The 19,157-nt window shown below is 42.1% G+C and overlaps 2 protein-coding genes across 3 annotated transcripts in view; one reads left to right on the top strand and one right to left on the bottom strand.

Annotated features, from left to right (window-relative positions):
- Positions 1-19,157, top strand: part of adamtsl3 (ADAMTS-like 3) — a 179,601-nt gene that overhangs the window by 120,552 nt on the left and 39,892 nt on the right. The gene's annotated exons all lie outside the window — the stretch shown is intronic.
- On the bottom strand, positions 567-7,468 carry LOC132998747 (uncharacterized). 2 transcript variants are annotated; one of them, XM_061068493.1, is made up of 6 exons: positions 7,404-7,468; positions 4,456-4,665; positions 4,145-4,255; positions 2,538-3,542; positions 2,263-2,431; positions 567-930 (listed from the first exon to the last, which is right to left on the bottom strand). In XM_061068493.1, the coding sequence occupies exons 2-6, from the start codon at positions 4,652-4,654 to the stop codon at positions 801-803; spliced, it is 1,614 nt and encodes a 537-aa protein (XP_060924476.1). In that variant the 5' UTR covers positions 4,655-4,665; positions 7,404-7,468; the 3' UTR covers positions 567-800. The 2 variants fall into 2 exon arrangements, with proteins under 2 accessions (XP_060924476.1, XP_060924475.1); XM_061068492.1 differs by lacking the exon at positions 7,404-7,468 and having other exon boundaries at positions 4,456-4,750.

Here is a 19,157-nt window from a genome sequence, read left to right as displayed (position 1 = left end):
CCGTTATTAGTTGGTTTTAAGGACATTATTTTATGTAAAAAGGCTGTATATTACTTTATATAAGATGTAATATAACAGTATACAACACACAAAATAACTTCATTCATCTTTCAAAACATGTCAAAACCACTTAACCTAGATATTGGGTTTACGATTGCAAAATTTACTGTTTATTGTAAATTTAGTATTTTGTGTTCTTTTACATAGATTTTCTGAATATTTAATGGTCTTTCAACTTAAAAAACTATGCTCACCTATATAATTACACCAGAATTATTTTTATTTTAAATGGTTTAAACTGGTTTTTGGCCATTGGGAAAAGGGGCTTAAATGAATTGTTGTGTTTGAATGAGACTAAGCTGAACAACAACAGCTACAATTTCCCGTTCTCAGTATTTTTATTTAACTTAACGGGTAACCATTATTACAGAAAAATTCAAAAATCAATTAAATTAAAATGACTGTCTGGTTGTGCGCACTTCTTATTCCCTCCAGTATTTTTATTTAACTAAACGGGTAACAATTATTACAGCAAAATTCTTAAATCTATTAAAATGACTCTCTGGTTCTGAAACAAAAAAAACAAACAAACAAAAGCTGGCTATATAAATTCAACTGAATTGGGGAAAAAAAGTTGCTTTACCAACTTACAGTTACATCCAAGGCACCCATGACCTCGTCAAGTAATTATACATTCAAAACATTGATATCAAAGCTACATAACAAATAGCTTACATGACACCTCACTGGATATAACAGTCTATAACTTGGACAAAGTATCCATAACTTGTGCGCACTTCTTATTCCCTCCACTCGTAGTCTGCAATTTTGGTGATCAATGTGAGAACCTTTGGACTGACTGCAAGTTGTTTTTTGGTGGCGTTCCGCTCCACTTTTGATCCCTTGTCTGGATTTATCTTGAAGAGGCACCTGTAAAATGAAAAAACAACAATTTTGATAACTGTTGATTGTACTTTAATTTAATGTTTTCATACATTTGCAATAAGGTTACACAACAGTGTAGACAGGGCATGCTTGTGAAAGAGTGTTTGGACATACAGGGCACTGCGGAACAGTGATGTAATGAAAAGATGAACATGTGAGTATTGTGTATGAATGTGTATGAATGTTTGGTGGTGGTCGGAGGGGCTGCTTGGCGCAAAATGGCAGCCACGCCTCCGTCAGTCTGCCCCAGGGCAGCTGTGGCTACAAACGTAGCTTACCACCACCGGTGAGAATGTGTATGAATGAAAATGATTTGCTCTGCATGTAGGCTGAAAGTAAAGCACCAGCACCTCCACAAATCTCCAAGCATTCCCCCAATATATCCAAATTAAATAAATTAAATTCACCCAAAGATGGATCATGAATTGAAAGGTGTGTGAATGTGCCACATTGTGACCAACAGATATAGATACATCAGAGCTTCCTATTATGACCAACACCTGTGAAGTGTGCTGGGAGAGTTTCTGCTCCGTGAAGAACCAGGAGAGCCTGTGGCTGCTCCTGGAACTCCAACACTGAGGTGCTACTGCAGGCAGTACAACAGATCACCTCAGCAAGGCAAGAGTTTTTAGAGCAGTTGTTTTTACTGGGTTAATTTTTTTTTTTGTTTATCTATCAATCTACTAATCCTGTGATTCCCAAACTTTGGGTGGCTGGTATTGCAGATGGGCCACCAAAATAATTTTCAAAATACCGTAGTATGATTTTTGTTGAATAATATTAATATTAAATACATTGTAGATGTAGATGTCATCCTTCTCACTTCAGGTAGTAATCTAATATTTTACAGATGACCATCTTTACTTTGAATAAAATGTAATAATAGAATGGTGTTTCTGGAAAGGGAAAACAACAACAATGTAAATCAAACCATACTGTGGATTAGTGAACTGTCCCACCCTCAGTGGACATGAAAGTGAACTCATCCCCCCACACTGAGGCCATTCCCTGGTTTCTTCAGGAGTCAGTCAGGATGCTCCATGAACAGGCAGCATCAGCATGCTGCGTTAGTGACTTTGGAGCTTCCTGCTACTTTCAGTAGAAAAAAAAAACTGCACTGAAATCGCATTAAAAGGCCTTTGTATTGTTAATGAGGGCAGAGGTGGGCTGCTAAACATTTTGAGATTTTCAAGTGGGCCCTGAGATGACAAAGTTTGGGAACCCCTGTACTAATCATTACAGCACTTGAGCAGTGCTCAGTTTTATGTGCATTATACATCTTATTTTGATATATTAAATTGACTAGTGCTGTCTTACCTCTGTAAGAACTCCAAAGTTGATGCTTGGGCTGCTGGGTAAGATATGTTCATACAGTAGTACAGACCAAACATCAGCATAAGAGCATCACTGAAGATTCTGATGTGGCCATTCACAATGGTCTGGTCAGCAGACAGCATGAAATTCTCCGCCGCCAAAGTTGAGTTTCCTGTTGTGTACAAGGACAAGAGAAAAGGGAAACATTTTTGTGACAAACTGAGCCAAAATACCATAACTTAAATGTAAACAGAATAGAGAAAGACAAATATTCATACCACACACAACAATACATGGTGTACTTGGAAGTTCAGCACAGTCCACTTCAGAGGGCAAGGTTGTTTGATCCACTTTGTAGAACATCTGTTCTTCTTCTTCATTGAAGTACTTGAGGAGCAGTGGAAGAAACGCTGCAACGTTCACATCTGAAACATTGATTGATGTTTCCATTTCCCTGAAGATGGTCTCCATCTTCCCTGTCTTGTCACTAGATTTAAGAAATGAAATAACTCTGGCACATTTATTTGCTATGTTTTTGTCTTCCATGTCCACGCCTGTAAGCTCTCTAAAATGAGTCTTGATGCCAGTTGTCTCAAACAGATATGGCCATTCCTTTGTCAAGTCAGAAGTTTCAGTCCCACTGATAATGTCTTTTCTCTGAGTAAAGAAAGTGTCTCTCATCATTTTCTCAATGACTTTGCTGTCACAGCATCTTTCTCTCCACATTTTCTTTAACTCTTCTTGTGCATGTTTCTGGGATTCAGGGGTTTGATTAGGTGGCAGCCGTGTTGGTTGCCAGTTTATACACCCGTAAGTGTCTAGTCTTTTTTTCTGAGGTTGGGTATCCTCTCCTTCACTGCTGCTAATAACTTTTCTCTTTAAGGAAAGTGAAGTGTTTCCTCTCTTCAGGTTATCTACTCTGCTGAGCATCTGTTTGGTGAGTGAGTCATACCCACTGCCTATAACTTCACCTTCAATGACATCAGTAAATGCCGCAGGGTAGGCCTTTGTCATCTTCCTTGCTATCTCACTGATATGTTTCTTCCCTGGTGTTGGGCACACGGTTACGATTTCACTGACGATGAGCCGTATGATTTCAAGTCTCTCAGTTTTTGTTGGCCGCTTTTTTTTTTCCAGCTTTCTGATGATCTCAGATGGAATTTTCTGCCAAGGAACTGGAAATTTAAAATGCCAGCTGTTGTCAGACAGTCGACGAGGTGTGATATCCATACTTGAACTACTTGTTGACCGCGGTGAACTTGCAGTTGCTGAGCTGCAACCACCTGAAGAGTACACAGAGAACATGCCGTGTTCAGCCAAAAAAAAGAAAGAACGGAACCAGACAACATATTGTTTCACTGTTTACATGACACAATTTTCATTTCTTTCGGTTTAAGTAAATGTTTATTCCACCTCTCTGGGCTTGTTTATTCTGATTGACCTGATTGTAATCAGATTATTTGGCTCCAAGTAAACCCACCTACTGATGCAACAGTTATTTTAAAGCCATCCATTTTTCCACATTGTATAATGTAACCTGCATAATTTTGACTCAAAGATCATTACTGTCTTTCCACAAATGGTCACTGGATAGCATTTTAACCCCAGCATGGAGTTAGTAGTCCTGAAACTGACTGCAGGAATGGAAAGATGAGGAAAAGAAAGTAAGCAGTAAGCAGAGCTACGGTGGAAATAGTGGTCACACAGGTGAGTTCATGAGTTTTCTTTATTAGCATTGGGCTGAAATATGTAATTTTTTCATGTTTCCTTTATTGTTGTTGGCTGGGACACCGGATTGTTTTTTAAGTTACAGGAAGATTATATTATTTTTCAGCCCATCTCACCCGAAAGAGAGAGATTCTATGCAACAGAGGCATGTACTCACCAGAAAGGTGCATCTCGTCAGACTGTGTTACTGGACTTGCACTGGTACTGGCTCTGCTGAACTGTTCGTTGCTCTGGTTGCTTGGAGGACTGTCCAAGACATCTTGTTGGCCTTAATAAAGAACACATAGTAGTAATATGTTACCATACAGACATCACATAGCTCAATCTGGGTATATTAATAACTATAATAGTTATATATAAAATATATATATATAAATATAATTTAAACAAGTGTACCTAATAAGTATATTTTGACTATGCACATTTTTCTAATGTGAAAGTTTATTGTGTACAAATTGAAACACATACTTGTCTTTTTGAGCGGGGACAGAAGTTTCCTGACTTCAATCGGTCTCAGGACAGAAAGGAGGTCACTCTCCTGCAGGTAGCTCAGGTCCTGCAGGTCCTCAACTCCTAACTCTTGCAGACGCTCAAGCAAAGGCTCAGGGTCTCTCAGTTTAGGAAGACTTGTTTTGATAAAAGACAGAAGTGGACTCTCTGTATCCATGACTAGGAGGACTAGAAGGGATGAAAAATAATGTTCTTCAAGCATTACTGTCAGATTTTAATCTCTCAAACTCCAGATTACTCTGAGTCAACAATGCTATGCTTAAGTGAAATTACTCTTGTCCCACAAAGCATGTACACAGGCAAGGGATAATAATCTAGTTTCCGCTCAGGCTTCCAACATTTCATGCCCTGCCTTGCTTGTTTCACTTCATACAATCCAAATTCTGGCATATAGGACACGTCATGAGGTGTGACAATAAAGTACACATGCTGGTCCTGCGTCACAAGCATGAGCTCAATCTGTCCGAAGTCAAGTGCCTCACCTTGGTTTAGACACAGAAAGAGTCCCTTTTTGTACCGAGTGCCTTTCCACTGCAACTCGGTAGCTGACTCAACATTGGGTTCTTTGACTAAGGCTTCTCCTACTGCAGAGCGCACTGCTTCGCTGTACAGTTCAGCATAGAAAGGAGTGGAGTTCTTAACCACCAAAGAGGGTGCAAAAAAGGAGCCAGAATGTAGGTATGCCTGCAGTAGCTGATGGTTCTTTGCAAGTGTGTGACATACATTTTTGAAGTTTTGTGTCCTTCGCACACATCTTTTGAAATATGAATGTTTGCTCTCGAACCTCATCGTCCACAGCCGAATGAGTGGGCCAAACTTTAGTATTAAGGCAGGGTAGTGGGTGAGGTAATGATGCTTTGGTTTTAGTTTTTGTGAAGGGAACATTTCTTTCCTTGCTTCCAGATAATCAACAATGAGAACATTGAGCAATGCAACCTGGGCTACTGATATAGTAGGGGTGCAAATCAATTCCACTAGCTCTTTCAGCTGGACAGTCAGTTGCCATACAGGATCATCTGTATCTGTGATCTTTTCGCCAATGATAATGGGGAGAAGCCTCAGCAAAGACCAGTTTTCTGCTGCCTGGCCACCTAATTTCACACCTTTTTCTGAAACTTCAGCTGGTTTAGAGCTACCATCAGATCCCTGGTAACTAAACTGTTTGATCCTTCGATTAAGCTGTGAATATGTGAAGAATTTCTTCACCTTGACAAAATGGGTCAGGTAAATGGCAAGGTCAGATGCCACAACACCCTCAAAGAGATCATGGCCAATACAGGGTGGGAGGCCTGGCTGGCAAACATGAAAAAATATCAGTGAATTAAAGACGGAGTTAAATTTCACACCTCTGATTAAACTCGCATCACCATTTTGCAGTTCTTGAACAGTGTCATTGTACTCTTGTACTGTACGGATTGGAGCATGGTGTTCCAAATTGTCTAGCTCACTTCTGGTTATGTGACAATATCGGCAGAAATGTTGAGATGTACTGAAATTTTCTGTAAATCCACCTATGTTATGTGACCCCAAATTGTCACCGGCAATGCAAAAGACAGTTGCCTTAACAATGTTTCCAGAAATATTCTGTCCATTTGTCTCCAGTTCTGCAAGATCGGTTATCAATTGAGAGAACACTTTCTCGTGGCCAAAATATTTGAAATCAGCTTCTCGGCACAAAAGCAAAAGCTGCAAGTTGTCAACAGTGGATCGATGAAAAGGTTCAAAATTTGCTAGAGTGAAGTAGACTCCAAGAATCTTATGTTTTTTCTTTGCCGAGCCGAGGGGATTTACCACCTCAAAAGCATCTTGATAAAGTATGAAGTGAGCCCTGACTCAGCGAAAAGAGGGTTGGATTTAAATACCGATCCATCACAGACATCATTTAAAATATGAGGTGTACTTTCATTCTCAGACGTAGAACCCTGTTCCAGCACATAGGTATGTTTTAGCAGAGTTGTCAATGTATGTTTTATGGGAACATACTGAGCATATTGCTCCTTTCTATTTTGATCAAACCCCAAAAAAATGGGTTGTGGATGCACGTATGGAAAATTCTCCTCAAAATAACATTTTCTGTTGTACTGTGTGGAAAGGGAGGAGCTGCAGGAACCATGAATATCTTCATCATCTAGGGTCTTTAACACTTCATCAATTTCAGTCTCAGATAGTTCAGTTTTTGTTTGAAGAGATGCTTTCAGTTGACTTTTCGTGTACTGCAGGCACATTCCATTAAGACTATTCATTTCTTCTACAATCACCTGTATTGTAGAGGAAGGGATAAGTTGTTTGGCCTGCAGTTTCATATAAAACATGCACAGATTTCTCATGTACAAACTTTTCATTTGTGCAAGGTCTGAGACATCTGCCTCAGGCTCATCATCAGCTGACCCTTCATCTGCCTGGCTTTCAGCAACAGAGGACTGAGACTCACTAGGAACTGAAGGAGGACAGTATGCACCAGAGACATGCAGAGCTGTGGGGCTTTTGTGCTTCCTAGATAGGTGGGCTGTGAAAGATGATGTCACTGAAAAAGTTTTATCACAGTCTTTAAATGGGCAATGCACTACCTCTCTTCTTGAAATGTGAGACTTTAGGTGACAGAGAAGGTCTTTAAGGTCGATCAACTGTTTCTGACAAAGAGGAAGTTGACATAGAAAGGGTGCCTGCAAAGTTGGACACTGTGACACAGTGGATGACTGCCGATGATGGCGGTAAACATGACATTTAAAAGCTTTGTAATTTCTGAACTGAAACTTACAACTTTCCATACAACACGCATACTGATAATGTGGCTCATTTCTATGAAGCCCTTGATGCATCACATATCCTTTTAGGGTATTCCCTGAAGCACCACAACTACGACAGGTGTAATCTTTTGACATCCTTAACTACAGTGCAGTACTCACCTTTTACTCCATGAAATCAAATCACACCATCTATCTGCAGAGAGAAAAAAACAACAACTTTATGAATCATGAAATCTGCCAAAATCAAAATAAATGCTATTGGTTGTGAAATAGTTGACCTCAACTGTGTTAGCCAATCTCCCCTCAACTAAATAAAACATTGGTTCAAGGACATGACCGTAATCTCTCTCTTTTTTTTCTTCATCGCTCACTGAAAACAGTCTTTGCCTGGAGGATCCCTTGCCTTAAAGCCCAGGCAAAAGCTTTAAAAGTACAGCTGTCATTTGGGAGATGAAGGCAGGGTTTTCCCCATCACTATAACACTAGCTTAACTGTAATGAACAGGCAAATAAAAAAAAATAACTCAGCATGAGCAACTTTTTTTTCCCACATCCTTTATTGCTGCAGGAGCAACAACATCTTGCTACAAACAAATGTAGGGCTGCAGCTAACGATTACTTTCATTATCAATGAATCTTTCGATTATTAAAACGATTAATCAATTACTTGTTAAACCGATTATTCATTTATCAAGATAGTTGGCGATTAATTTAACCCTCTGGTACTGTGTGTGGGTGCGTGTGTGTGGTCGTGCACATGCGCCAGCCCACACGTGCACAGTGCTGATCAGTGAGGGGGGGGGGGCCCGGGGCCAACGTGAGTGCGTGCACAGCCCTGCACACGGAGCCGCTGCAGAGGGGCCGAAGCCGCGGGCTGCAGACCCCTGGCCACGGCGAAAGAGCGATTTGTTTACTGCTCCGTCGTTAAAGAGATGCATACGTCAAAACATTAGTTCGGCTTTAATATTTGTTCCGCCTCACATTTCCTCCTCCCGGTCACGTGTCCCACCTGTTATGCCTCCGTGCGCGCCACACAGTTTGAGAATCACTGCCCTAAGGGTATAAGTGTGTGCATTTTTTGCCCACAGTGTATTATTAAGTTACATAAAATTAAGCTTCCTAGCCAAAAATTATGCCATTTCAAGTCATACAGTGAAAGTTATGGCCCAAAAACGAGTGAAAATGTTGTCATAGTAAGTTAACATTTCAATCGACGATTCGGTGCCTTTTGCCGACTGAGTAAACTCAGAGCCATGGTGGTAAATAAAGATACTTGCCTTGTAGCTTCGTCCTTCCTCCAGCCTCGACGTTAGCTGCTGTTCTCTGAAGTTTCTGTCGGACCAACTCGAACGTGAACCGTCGCGCGCGCGGTGGTTTTCGATCTTGTTCAGCGTCACGTGAAAGACGCATGTTCAGTGTCCCAACAGCCAATGGCATGTCTTCTTGTTCTCAAACAGGTTCTGTTGACCAACCCAAACGCGAGCCGGGCTTTTCACAGCACGTGCTCCAATGGCATGATGTTGTTCCGGTCCAGGCCCCAGTGTGTGCTGTTAGACTTTTATTTTTTTGTGGTGTGTGTGTACGTGTGTGTTTCTGCAGGGAGACATAGCAGCAGTAGAATGTCTCCTGATTAAACGTGTTTTTTGTTTTTGTTTTTTGAAATAAATAATACAGTGTGGCCCTGCAATGTTTCATACTTTCTATTACTTTCTATTTCTATAATTATATTTTCACTGTTTACCTCTGAATTGCTGAAAAGCAATTAGACACAGATTATATTAATGCTCTGTCATTAAGATCTGTTCTGAATGACAGAATATACAGGTGCATCTCAATAAATTAGAATATCATGGAAAAGTTTGTTTATTTAGATAATTAAATTCAGAAAGTGAAACTCATATATTATATAAATTCATTACACACAGATTGAAATATTTCAAGGGTTTATTTCTTTTAATGTTGATGATTATGGCTTACCTCTAATGAAAACAAAAATTCAGTATCTCAGAAATTAGAATATTGTGAAAAAGTTTAATATTGTAGACTTACAATGTCCCACTCTCATCAGCTTATTAACTCAAAACACCTGCAAAGGTTTCCTGAGCCTTTTACCTCTTGAGCTGCACAATGGTCTCTAAGGCTGGTTCAGTAGGCTACACAATCATGGGGAAGACTGCTGACTTGACAGTTGTCCAGAAGATACTCATTCACACCCTCCACAAGGAGGGTAAGCCACAAAAGGTAATTGCTGAAGACGCTGGCTGTTCACAGAGTGCTGTATCAAAGCATATTCATAGAAAGTTGAGTGGAAGGAAAAAGTGTGGTATAACAGGTGCACAAGCAACAGGGATAACCACAGCCTTGAGAGTATGGTGAAGCAATGGCCATTCAAGACTTTGGGGGAGATTCACAAGGAGTGGACTCAGGCTGGAGTCAGTGCATCAAGGGCCACCACGCACAGACGTATCCAGGACATAGGCTACAACTGTTGCATTCCTCGTGTCAAGCCACTCCTGAACCAGAGACAACATTAGAAGCGTGTTACCTGGGCCAAGGAGAAAAAGGACTGGACTGTCGCTCAGTGGTCCAAAGTCCTCTTTTTAGATGAAAGTCAATTTCATTTGGAATTCAAGGTCCCAGAGTCTGGAGGAGGAGTGGAGAGGCACAGAATCCAAGTTGCTTGAAGTCCAGTGTGAAGTTTCCACAGTCGGTGATGATTTGGGGAGCCATGTCATCTGCTGGTGTTGGTCCACTGTATTTTATCAAGTCCAAAGTCAACGCAGCCGTCTACCAGGACATTTTAGAGCACTTCATGCTTCCTTACACTGACAAGGTTTATGGAGATGCTGATTTCACTTTCCAGCAAGACCTGGCACCTGGCCAAACTGCCAAAAGTACCAATACCTGGTTTAATGGCAATGGTATCACTGTGCTTTATTGGCCAGCAAACTCACCTGACCTGAACCCCATAGAGAATCTATGGGGTATTGTCAAGAGGAATATGAGAGACACCAGACCTTACAATGCAGACGAGCTGAAGGCTGCAATCAAAGTAACCTGGGCTTTCATAACACCTCAGCAGTGTCACAGGCTGATCGCCTCCATGCCACGCCGCATTGATGCAGTAATTCATGCAAAAGGAGCCCCGACCAAGTACTGAGTGCATATATATGAACATACTTTTCAGTAGGCTGACATTTCTGTATAAAAAATAAAATGTTTTTATTGATCTTTTGTAATATTCTAATTTTCTGAGATAGAGAATTTTGGGTTTTCATTAGCTGTAAGCCATAATCATCAAAATTAAAAGAAATAAACACATTAAATATTTCACTCTGTATGTAATCAATCTATATAATATATGAGTTTCACTTTCTGAATTGAATTATCGAAATAAATGAACTTTTCCATGATATTCTAATTTATTGAGATGCATTAAAATCAGCACCAAAAATAATATTATACACAAATGACTGAGTGTTAATGGAACTGTGTTTGCATCTTACAGTCTGGCTAATAAACTGCCCTTGACAATATGAGCATGCTATGAGTGAACATCCAGTCATCAAACAGTGTGTCTGCTTCAGTACTGAAGCAGCAGCTGCAATAAAGTAGCAGCATCTCCATCAGTGAAATGCTTTATTGAAAGCATTTAATTGCAGCTCACTTGGTAGTGCTGATGCCCAATAAGCAGAGGCTATATAGTCCTTGCTGCAGCAGCCCTAAATTCAAGTCCAACTCTTTGCTCTGCATATTATTCACCCTCTCAAGCTTTCCCCTTTCCCTATGTCTCTCCAGATGTCCTTTCAAAATAAATGTTAATATAATGTTAATAAATGTTACCATCTAGGTAATCACAGTAATTTTGGTTATTTTCAATGAAAATATTAGTCAATTAACAAAGAAATTCTAGTAAAATTAAAAATTAAATAGTTATTTTACTATTAATTTCTCAGTAATTTTAAATGATTTCTTATTTTTTTTATAGTTTTAAAGTTGAATTTAACAGTTTACTCCCTTAAATAACAGGCAATATTTGTGAAATTACGATACATTTGTGAACGTATTTTAACAATAAATATGTGTATTTCTATTTGTTTTTTTTGTAAAAAAACAGAAATATCGTGGGTTTTCACAGTTACAGTAATTTCATGTTATTTTACATTTGACATGTAAAATCACAGTCTCTTCTTGTAAATTGAATGGTTTTTTAAAAATACAGAAAATATCTGTAAAATAAAAAGTAAAGTTCTGTTATATAACGTATTTTTTTTACAGTGTACGTTCACTCTCATTCTGAAGGTTATGAAACCACTGTCCCTATGATGGTAGGCTTACACACATAATTGACTATTACTGAGCCCACAATCAAATGTTGACTGTCTTTATTTCATCATGGAGAGAATATTAGGATTATAAACAGCTGCATAAGTAGAAATAGACTAATTGTAAATGATGGATGACCATACAAATCATTCCCTGTGTTGCTCAAAGGCCACCAGCAACTTTGTGGGTTTAATCTCTTCTTGTATGTTCTTCAACACATGAATCCAAGTTGTGAATCATTCACCTAATTTGTGTTTGATGATAACATCAATTTTGTGATAATTGGATGTTCAATTGCTAAAAAAGATCCAAGGGAAGCATTAATCTGACCTCAAACAGGAATGTGCACTACAAATATATAACCTAAAAATATAAATACACATGTGCAACAGTATGCGTGTGTGTGTGTGTGTGTGTATGTGTGAGGGTTTGTGTGTGTGTGTGTGCATGCTTTAAGTCACTGCATTTCCACACAGCAGATGGACATTTGCCCATAAAGTAGTCCTGCAAACTGCAAGCATATCTGAATCACACTGTGATTTACCGCTCTCTCCTCCTCTAATGGACATTTACAGGAAACAGCTGCGCACACACACACACACACACACACACACACACACTGGGTGTTGTCTGTTGCCTCAGATTTTGGGAGGCCAACAGTGTGAACACAGTGAGGTTTGTTAACTCCCCTATTCCCGCTTCAACTCTGCATGTCTATAACGCTCCCACTCACCCTGTCTCCCTGACTGTCTTTCTTTAAGTAACTGCTATCCATCATTCTTCTCAGTGGGAATTCATAGCTGGTCTTGTGTTTGGTCTAACGCTATGGATCGTATGAAAGCAATAAAGAAACCAGGTCTCTGTATGTGGTTCTTAAGTTGTATAAGAGGTCAATTGTCATCAAAAGCCATGTCAACTAAGGTTTTGTATCCAAATATAAATTCACCTTGATGATTTTATGAACATTTTCTTAAAAACCTTTCTAAATCCAGGTTATCCACCTGTTTGATTTCTCAACATTTCCAGTTGAAAAACTACCACACAAATGGCAGAGTTGCCACATCTGTCCATTGGCACTTGTAAATCAGTGGCGTAATTGTGAACACATTACAATAACTACAGGAACATGGTTGTGATTAGTGTGATAATAACTTTGTGTTTCTTAGTTGTGAGCCTTTCATTGTTTAATTATGTGGTTCTCCTTTACAGTGTGGAATGTGCACATTTAGTTAATCAAATTTTATTTGTATAGCCCATATTCCCAAATCACAATTTGTCTCATAGGGCTTTAACATTGTGTGACATCCTCTGTCCTTAACCCTCAACAAGAGTAAGGAAAAACTACTAAAAACCCTTTTAACAGGGAAAAAATAACGTTGAAACCTTGAGAGAGAGCCACATGTGAGGGATCCCTCTCCCAGAACGGACAGAAGTGCAATAGATGTCAAGTCTACTATATGTCACGACCCGGCTCATGGTCGGACAAATAAAAGGAACTGCGCAGGTAAAAGTAACAAAAGGATAATTTATTTCCCTAACACAAGGGACCAAAATGACGGCAAAGCAAACCAAGAGAACACAATAGAAAACGAGGGGCTGCGGCGGAGCGGCACACCGCTCTCCCTCCGGAGCCAGGCGATGTCAGGAAGAGACTGAGGCAGGAGGAAGGACCAGCTTAACACAGGTTTGGGAATTGGCCACGCCCACCAGCTCATCACCTGCAGGTTGACAAAGCAGAGGCCACCATACACGCATACACAGGCAGGAGGCCGTCACACCCCCCTCCCTGAAAAACGGGGCCCAACCCCGAACTCGACAATGGCTCCCTCATTATTAAACCAAAACCAATTTTTTTTTTTTTTTTACTTTGCACATATATAGGCTACACATTCTACCTACTATAAAGTTTATTTTCTTCACAAATATATACATTTTACTTACTTTGAAGTTTTACTTTTTTTTTTTTTTTTTTTTTTTTTTTTACACGTATAGAGTTTACGATGTTTAAGGCACACACACAAGGGCACACACATCCGAGGACAGGAACACCAGCTGCTGTTGAGAACCACACAGCTCACTACGCGCATCTTCCACACCCCCACCTCAGCAACCTGGTACCAGTGGGAAGCAATTTAAGAGGGAAGGATGACAGAAGAGGGAACAGGAGCGCAACAGGACAACATCATAACAGCAATAAAGTCTTAGCTCAAACCTCAATCCTGAGGAACGCGAGACAGTGCGTCGGCTACGACGTTTTCCGCACCCTTTATGTGTCTAATATCAAGCCAATGTGACTGTAGAAATAACGACCAACGTATCAGACGCTGGTTAGGACATTGCAGCGAGTTCAAAAACAAAAGTGGGTTGTGGTCAGTGTACACCACTACGGGTACCGCTCCAGAGCCCAAGTACACTTCAAAGTTTCTCAGAGCCCAAACTAAGGCCAGTGCCTCCTTTTCAATCGTTGAATAGTTCAATTGATATGAGTTAAATTTCTTGGAAAAGAAACAAACTGGTTTTTCCAAACCCAACTCATCGGCTTGCAACAAAACGCCACCTACTCCGATGTGACTAGCGTCGACTTGAAGCGCAAAAGGTCGGTCAAACCTCGGAGCGGCCAGGACCGGTGCTTCACACAGCAGAGACTTTATCCTCTCAAACGCCTGCTGACAGAGAGGAGACCACACAAATGGGACACGCATTTTAAGTAGATCAGTTAATGGTGCAACGACTTCTGAGAAATTACGGCAAAACCCCCTGTAATACCCCACCAAACCCAGGAACCTCATCAGTTCCTTCTTAGTAGTGGGCGGAGGATAGAACTGGACAGCTCTTATTTTCTCTGCAACGGGACGGACTTTACCCTGACCCACAACCCGGCCCAGGTACGTCACCGTGGCCCGTGCAAATTCGCACTTGGCGAGGTTGATGGTCAGGCGCGCCTCAGCCAAGCGCAGGAACAACGCACGGACACGCTCCACATGAGACGGCCACGAGTCTGAAACCACCACCACGTCGTCCAAATACACAGTGCACCCCTCTAAGTCCCCCAAGACTCTGGTCATGAGCCTCTGGAACGTGGCAGGAGCGTTTCTTAAACCAAAAGGCATAACATTATACGAGAAGAGACCATTTGGTGTAATAAATGCAGACAGGTCACGTGCACGCTCGGACAGCGGAACCTGCCAATATCCTTTCAACAGGTCAAATTTACTCACAAATGCGGCGTGGCCCACTTGGTCAACGCAATCCTCCATACGAGGCAGCGGGAAAGAATCTGGTTTCGTTACAGCATTTAGCTTGCGAAAATCAGTGCAGAACCTGAATGTTTTGTCTGGCTTCGGCACTAAAATGCAGGGAGATGCCCAACCTGAAAAGGAGGGAACAGCAATACAATTATCCAACATATACTTCACTTCCGCATCAAGGGACACACGTTTTTCAGGACTAACGCGGTAAAACCTTTGGCGAATTGGGAGTGCATCACCTACATCTATATCATGTTCAATTACATTTGTTTGAGCAGGAGTGTCACCAAACAGAGATGGGAAGGAACTTATCACTTCAACTAGGTCGGCTTGTTGTGACTCAGACAGATGGCCCAACAGAAGATGTAATTTGTTCAAGGACTCAGAGTTTTTTAAACGACCTTGCTGCACCCCAGCATCAGCGTCGGGCAGACCATCTTCCACCCCGGCAGGCACCGACTGTGGAGGGTAAACCACAGACACTCTACTCACAGAACACACAGGCCGCACAGGCACAGAGGAGGCGGAGACAGCTTCACCTGGAGGGACACGTTCATAGTAAGGTTTCAATAAGTTGACATGACACATCTGGACACTCCGTCTACGATCAGGCGTAGCAATGATGTAGTTATGTTCAGACGTTTTTTTCTTTATTTCATAAGGACCTCCATACTTCGCCTGAAATGGAGAAGTAATGATGGGAAGTAACGCCAAGACCCGGTCCCCCTCACTGAACACACGCTTCTCAGCCCTCCGGTCATACAGTGTCTTCATCTTACTCTGTGCAGTACCCAAGTTTTTCTTTGCCAATACCCCTGCAGCATACAACCTATGACGGAACCCATTTACATAATCAAGTACGTTTTCTGGTGGAGCAGCATCCTTCCATTGCTCGCACAAAAGATCCAGAGGGCCGCGCACAGTGTGCCCAAACACCAAATCGTTGGGACTGAACCCTGTGCTCTCTTGGGACACCTCCCTCGCCGCTAACAGTAACCAGGGCAACCCCTCCTCCCAGTCTCCGTCCAGTTTCACACAATATGTACGTAACAACGACTTCAGAGACTGGTGAAAACGCTCCAGGGCCCCCTGACTCTGAGCGTGATATGCCGATGCTTTATTGTGTTTAACCCCCAACTGTTTCAAAACTTGTGAAAACAGGTGAGAGGTGAAGTTTGATCCGCGGTCAGTTTGAATCACCTTCGGGATACCGAATATAGCAATGAACTGGGTCAGGGCGCGCACCACAGAACGCGCTGTGATCGTGCGTAAAGGATACGCTGCCGGATAACGGGTGGTTTGACACATGACCGTAAGCAAATAAACAGCACCCGACTTGGAACGTGGCAACGGACCCACACAGTCTATAATAAGGTGTTCAAATGGCTGACCCACAGCCGGAATCGGAAACAGAGGAGCTGGTTTAATCACCTGATTTGGCTTCCCCGCAAGTTGACAGGTATGACAGGTTTTCACATACTCAGACACATCCCTCTTTAATTTAGGCCAAAAAAAATGTTTCAGCACTCGGTTGTATGTTTTTCTCACCCCCGAGTGACCCGAGTCATCATGGGCCCGGCGAAGCACCGTCTCCCGGAGCTTCGAAGGCAGGACAATCTGGAGGACGGGATCCCCTACAAAATCGTCCCCGTGAGGCACCCATTTTCTCATGAGCAATCCCTTCAACAGAAAGTAACAGTGAGAGTCGTTCTTTACCTCCGACGCAGGCAACACCATGTCAAACAGTCCCTTCAGGGACGCGTCGGCTCGCTGTTCACTCTCCAACTCTTCCTGCGTAACTGAAAGGGAAACATCAGACAGGGAGAAACACCACCCATCTACTGCCTCACCATCACCCACGCCACACTCAGGCGGCTCTGGTGGAGAATGTTGGGACATAGACCGCGTCACCGCACACGCTGTGAACACTTCGGGGAAACTTATTTCATCCTCATCAGGCTGCTTCCTCACCAGGGGAACTGAGGAAACCACTGGAGACGGGGCCACATCACCCCACACACGCTCACCTGCAGCACCGTTACCCAGGATCAGAGTGACCCCCTCAACAGGCAGCGCCGGCCTCACACCCACAGCTATCTCGCCCTGGAAGAGATCAGAGTGTAATGTGATTTTGTGCAGAGGGACTTGCAAAACATTCATTTCCATACCTACAACAGGCACCCAACAACCTGTGTGAGTCTCAGCGGAAAAAGGCAGCACAGAAGCCTGAATGAAGGAATCAAAGGCCGCTGTGTCGCGCAGTATTTTAACTGGCACCTTCAACCTGCCCCCCACCAGAGAAACATGGCCACCCACATTTGTCACGACCCGGCTCATGGTCGGACAAATAAAAGGAACTGCGCAGGTAAAAGTAACAAAAGGATAATTTATTTCCCTAACACAAGGGACCAAAATGACGGCAAAGCAAACCAAGAGAACACAATAGAAAACGAGGGGCTGCGGTGGAGCGGCACACCGCTCTCCCTCCGGAGCCAGGCGATGTCAGGAAGAGACTGAGGCAGGAGGAAGGACCAGCTTAACACAGGTTTGGGAATTGGCCACGCCCACCAGCTCATCACCTGCAGGTTGACAAAGCAGAGGCCACCATACACGCATACACAGGCAGGAGGCCGTCACATATATATCAAGCAGTCCTGCTGTAATCATAGTCTATGGTCAGCAGCCAGCAAGATTATGATCCACCATCAAGATCGGAGGCCACTATAGTCGACCCTACAGTCATTGTCCACTGCGGCCAATTAGGATCCATCATCAGCTGCCACCTCGGTCGTGGTCCACCACCATTATCAGATGCCAACAAGATAAAGGATCCGCCATTATTATTACGATCAGCCAGCACGATACAGAATACGCCAAACTGGATCCACCATTCGATCTCTGATACGCGATCCACAGATCATAATCCATGATTTGGCCACAGCTGCTGCCCTGGATCTGTGAGCGATAAGGCAAAGGGACTCCGGGGAAGGGGTCAAGTCAGAAACATGTATTGATGAGATATGAATTACTTTGATGTGATAATGATTTGAGAAGAGAAAGGAGAAGCTGGAAAGAGAAGCTCCATGTGTCATGTGTCCCCCGACCTTCTAGACCTAAAGCAGCATAACTAAGAGCAGGTCTAAGACCAGCCATATTATTAAGGGCCTTGAAGGTGAAGAGGAGAATTTTAAATTATTTTCTAGATTTAACCGGAAGCCAGTGGAGCGAAGATAATACTGGAGAAATGTGGTCTCTTTTCTTGGTTCTCTTCAGGACACGTGCTGCGGCATTTTGGACAAGCTGCAGAGTCTTTAACGACCCACTGCTGGAGCCTGATAATAATGAATTACAATAATCCAGTCTGGATGTAACAAAGGCGTAGACTAGTTTTTCTGCATCTTTTTGCGAAAGGACATGTCTGATTTTTGAGATACTACACAAGTGGAAAAAAGGTGGTCCTAGAAATTTGTTTTAAGTGTGAATTAAAGGCACAAATCAGGATCGAAGATCACTCCCAAGTTCCTGACTGTTTCATTGGAAGCAAGGGCAATGTCGTCTAGCGCAGCTATATCATTAGATAATGTATCTCTAAGGTGTTTAGGGCCAAGTATTATAACCTCCGTTTTATCTGAGTTTAATAAGAGAAAATTGCGGGTCATCCAGGTTTTTATGTCCTCGAGACATGCTCGAAGTTTAGTTAATTGATTACTTTGTTTAGGTTTTATTGACAAATATAACTGGGTGTCATCCGCATAGCAGTGGAAATTTACTGAGTGTGTCCTGATAATGTTTTCTAGTGGAAGCATATATAATGAGAATAAAATTGGGCCGAGCACAGACCCCTGTGGAACACCATGGTTAACTTTGGTGCGAACAGAGGACTCATCATTAATTTGCACGAATTTGAAGCGATCAGAAAAATAGGATCTAAACCAGTTTAGGGCGGTTCCTTAAATGCTAATTAACTGTTCTAGTCTCTAATAAAATGTGATGGTCAATCGTGCCGAATGCTGCACTGAGATCTAACAGAACGAGGACAGACACAAGTCCCTGATCTGAAGCTATTAGAAGGTCATTAGTGACTTCTGCCAGGGCTGTCTCTGTGCTGTGATTGGCTCTAAACCCAGGCTGAAAGTCTTCATATATATTATTTTCCTGGAGAAACTCACACAGCTGATTGGCTACAACTTTTTCTAAGATTTTAGACAAGAAGGGGAGGTTAGATATCGGTCTGTAATTGGCTAAAACCTCTGGGTCTAGGGTGGGATTTTTGAGAAGGGGTTGGATTACTGCTATTTTAAAGGATTGTGGTACATAACCTGATGATAATGACAGATTGA

The sequence above is a fragment of the Limanda limanda genome, chromosome 3, assembly GCF_963576545.1.
Source record: "Limanda limanda chromosome 3, fLimLim1.1, whole genome shotgun sequence".
In the NCBI taxonomy this organism is placed as follows: domain Eukaryota; kingdom Metazoa; phylum Chordata; class Actinopteri; order Pleuronectiformes; family Pleuronectidae; genus Limanda; species Limanda limanda.
The sequence above is the reverse complement of the archived record's forward strand: the minus strand, read 5'-3'. Positions and strand labels throughout refer to the sequence as shown.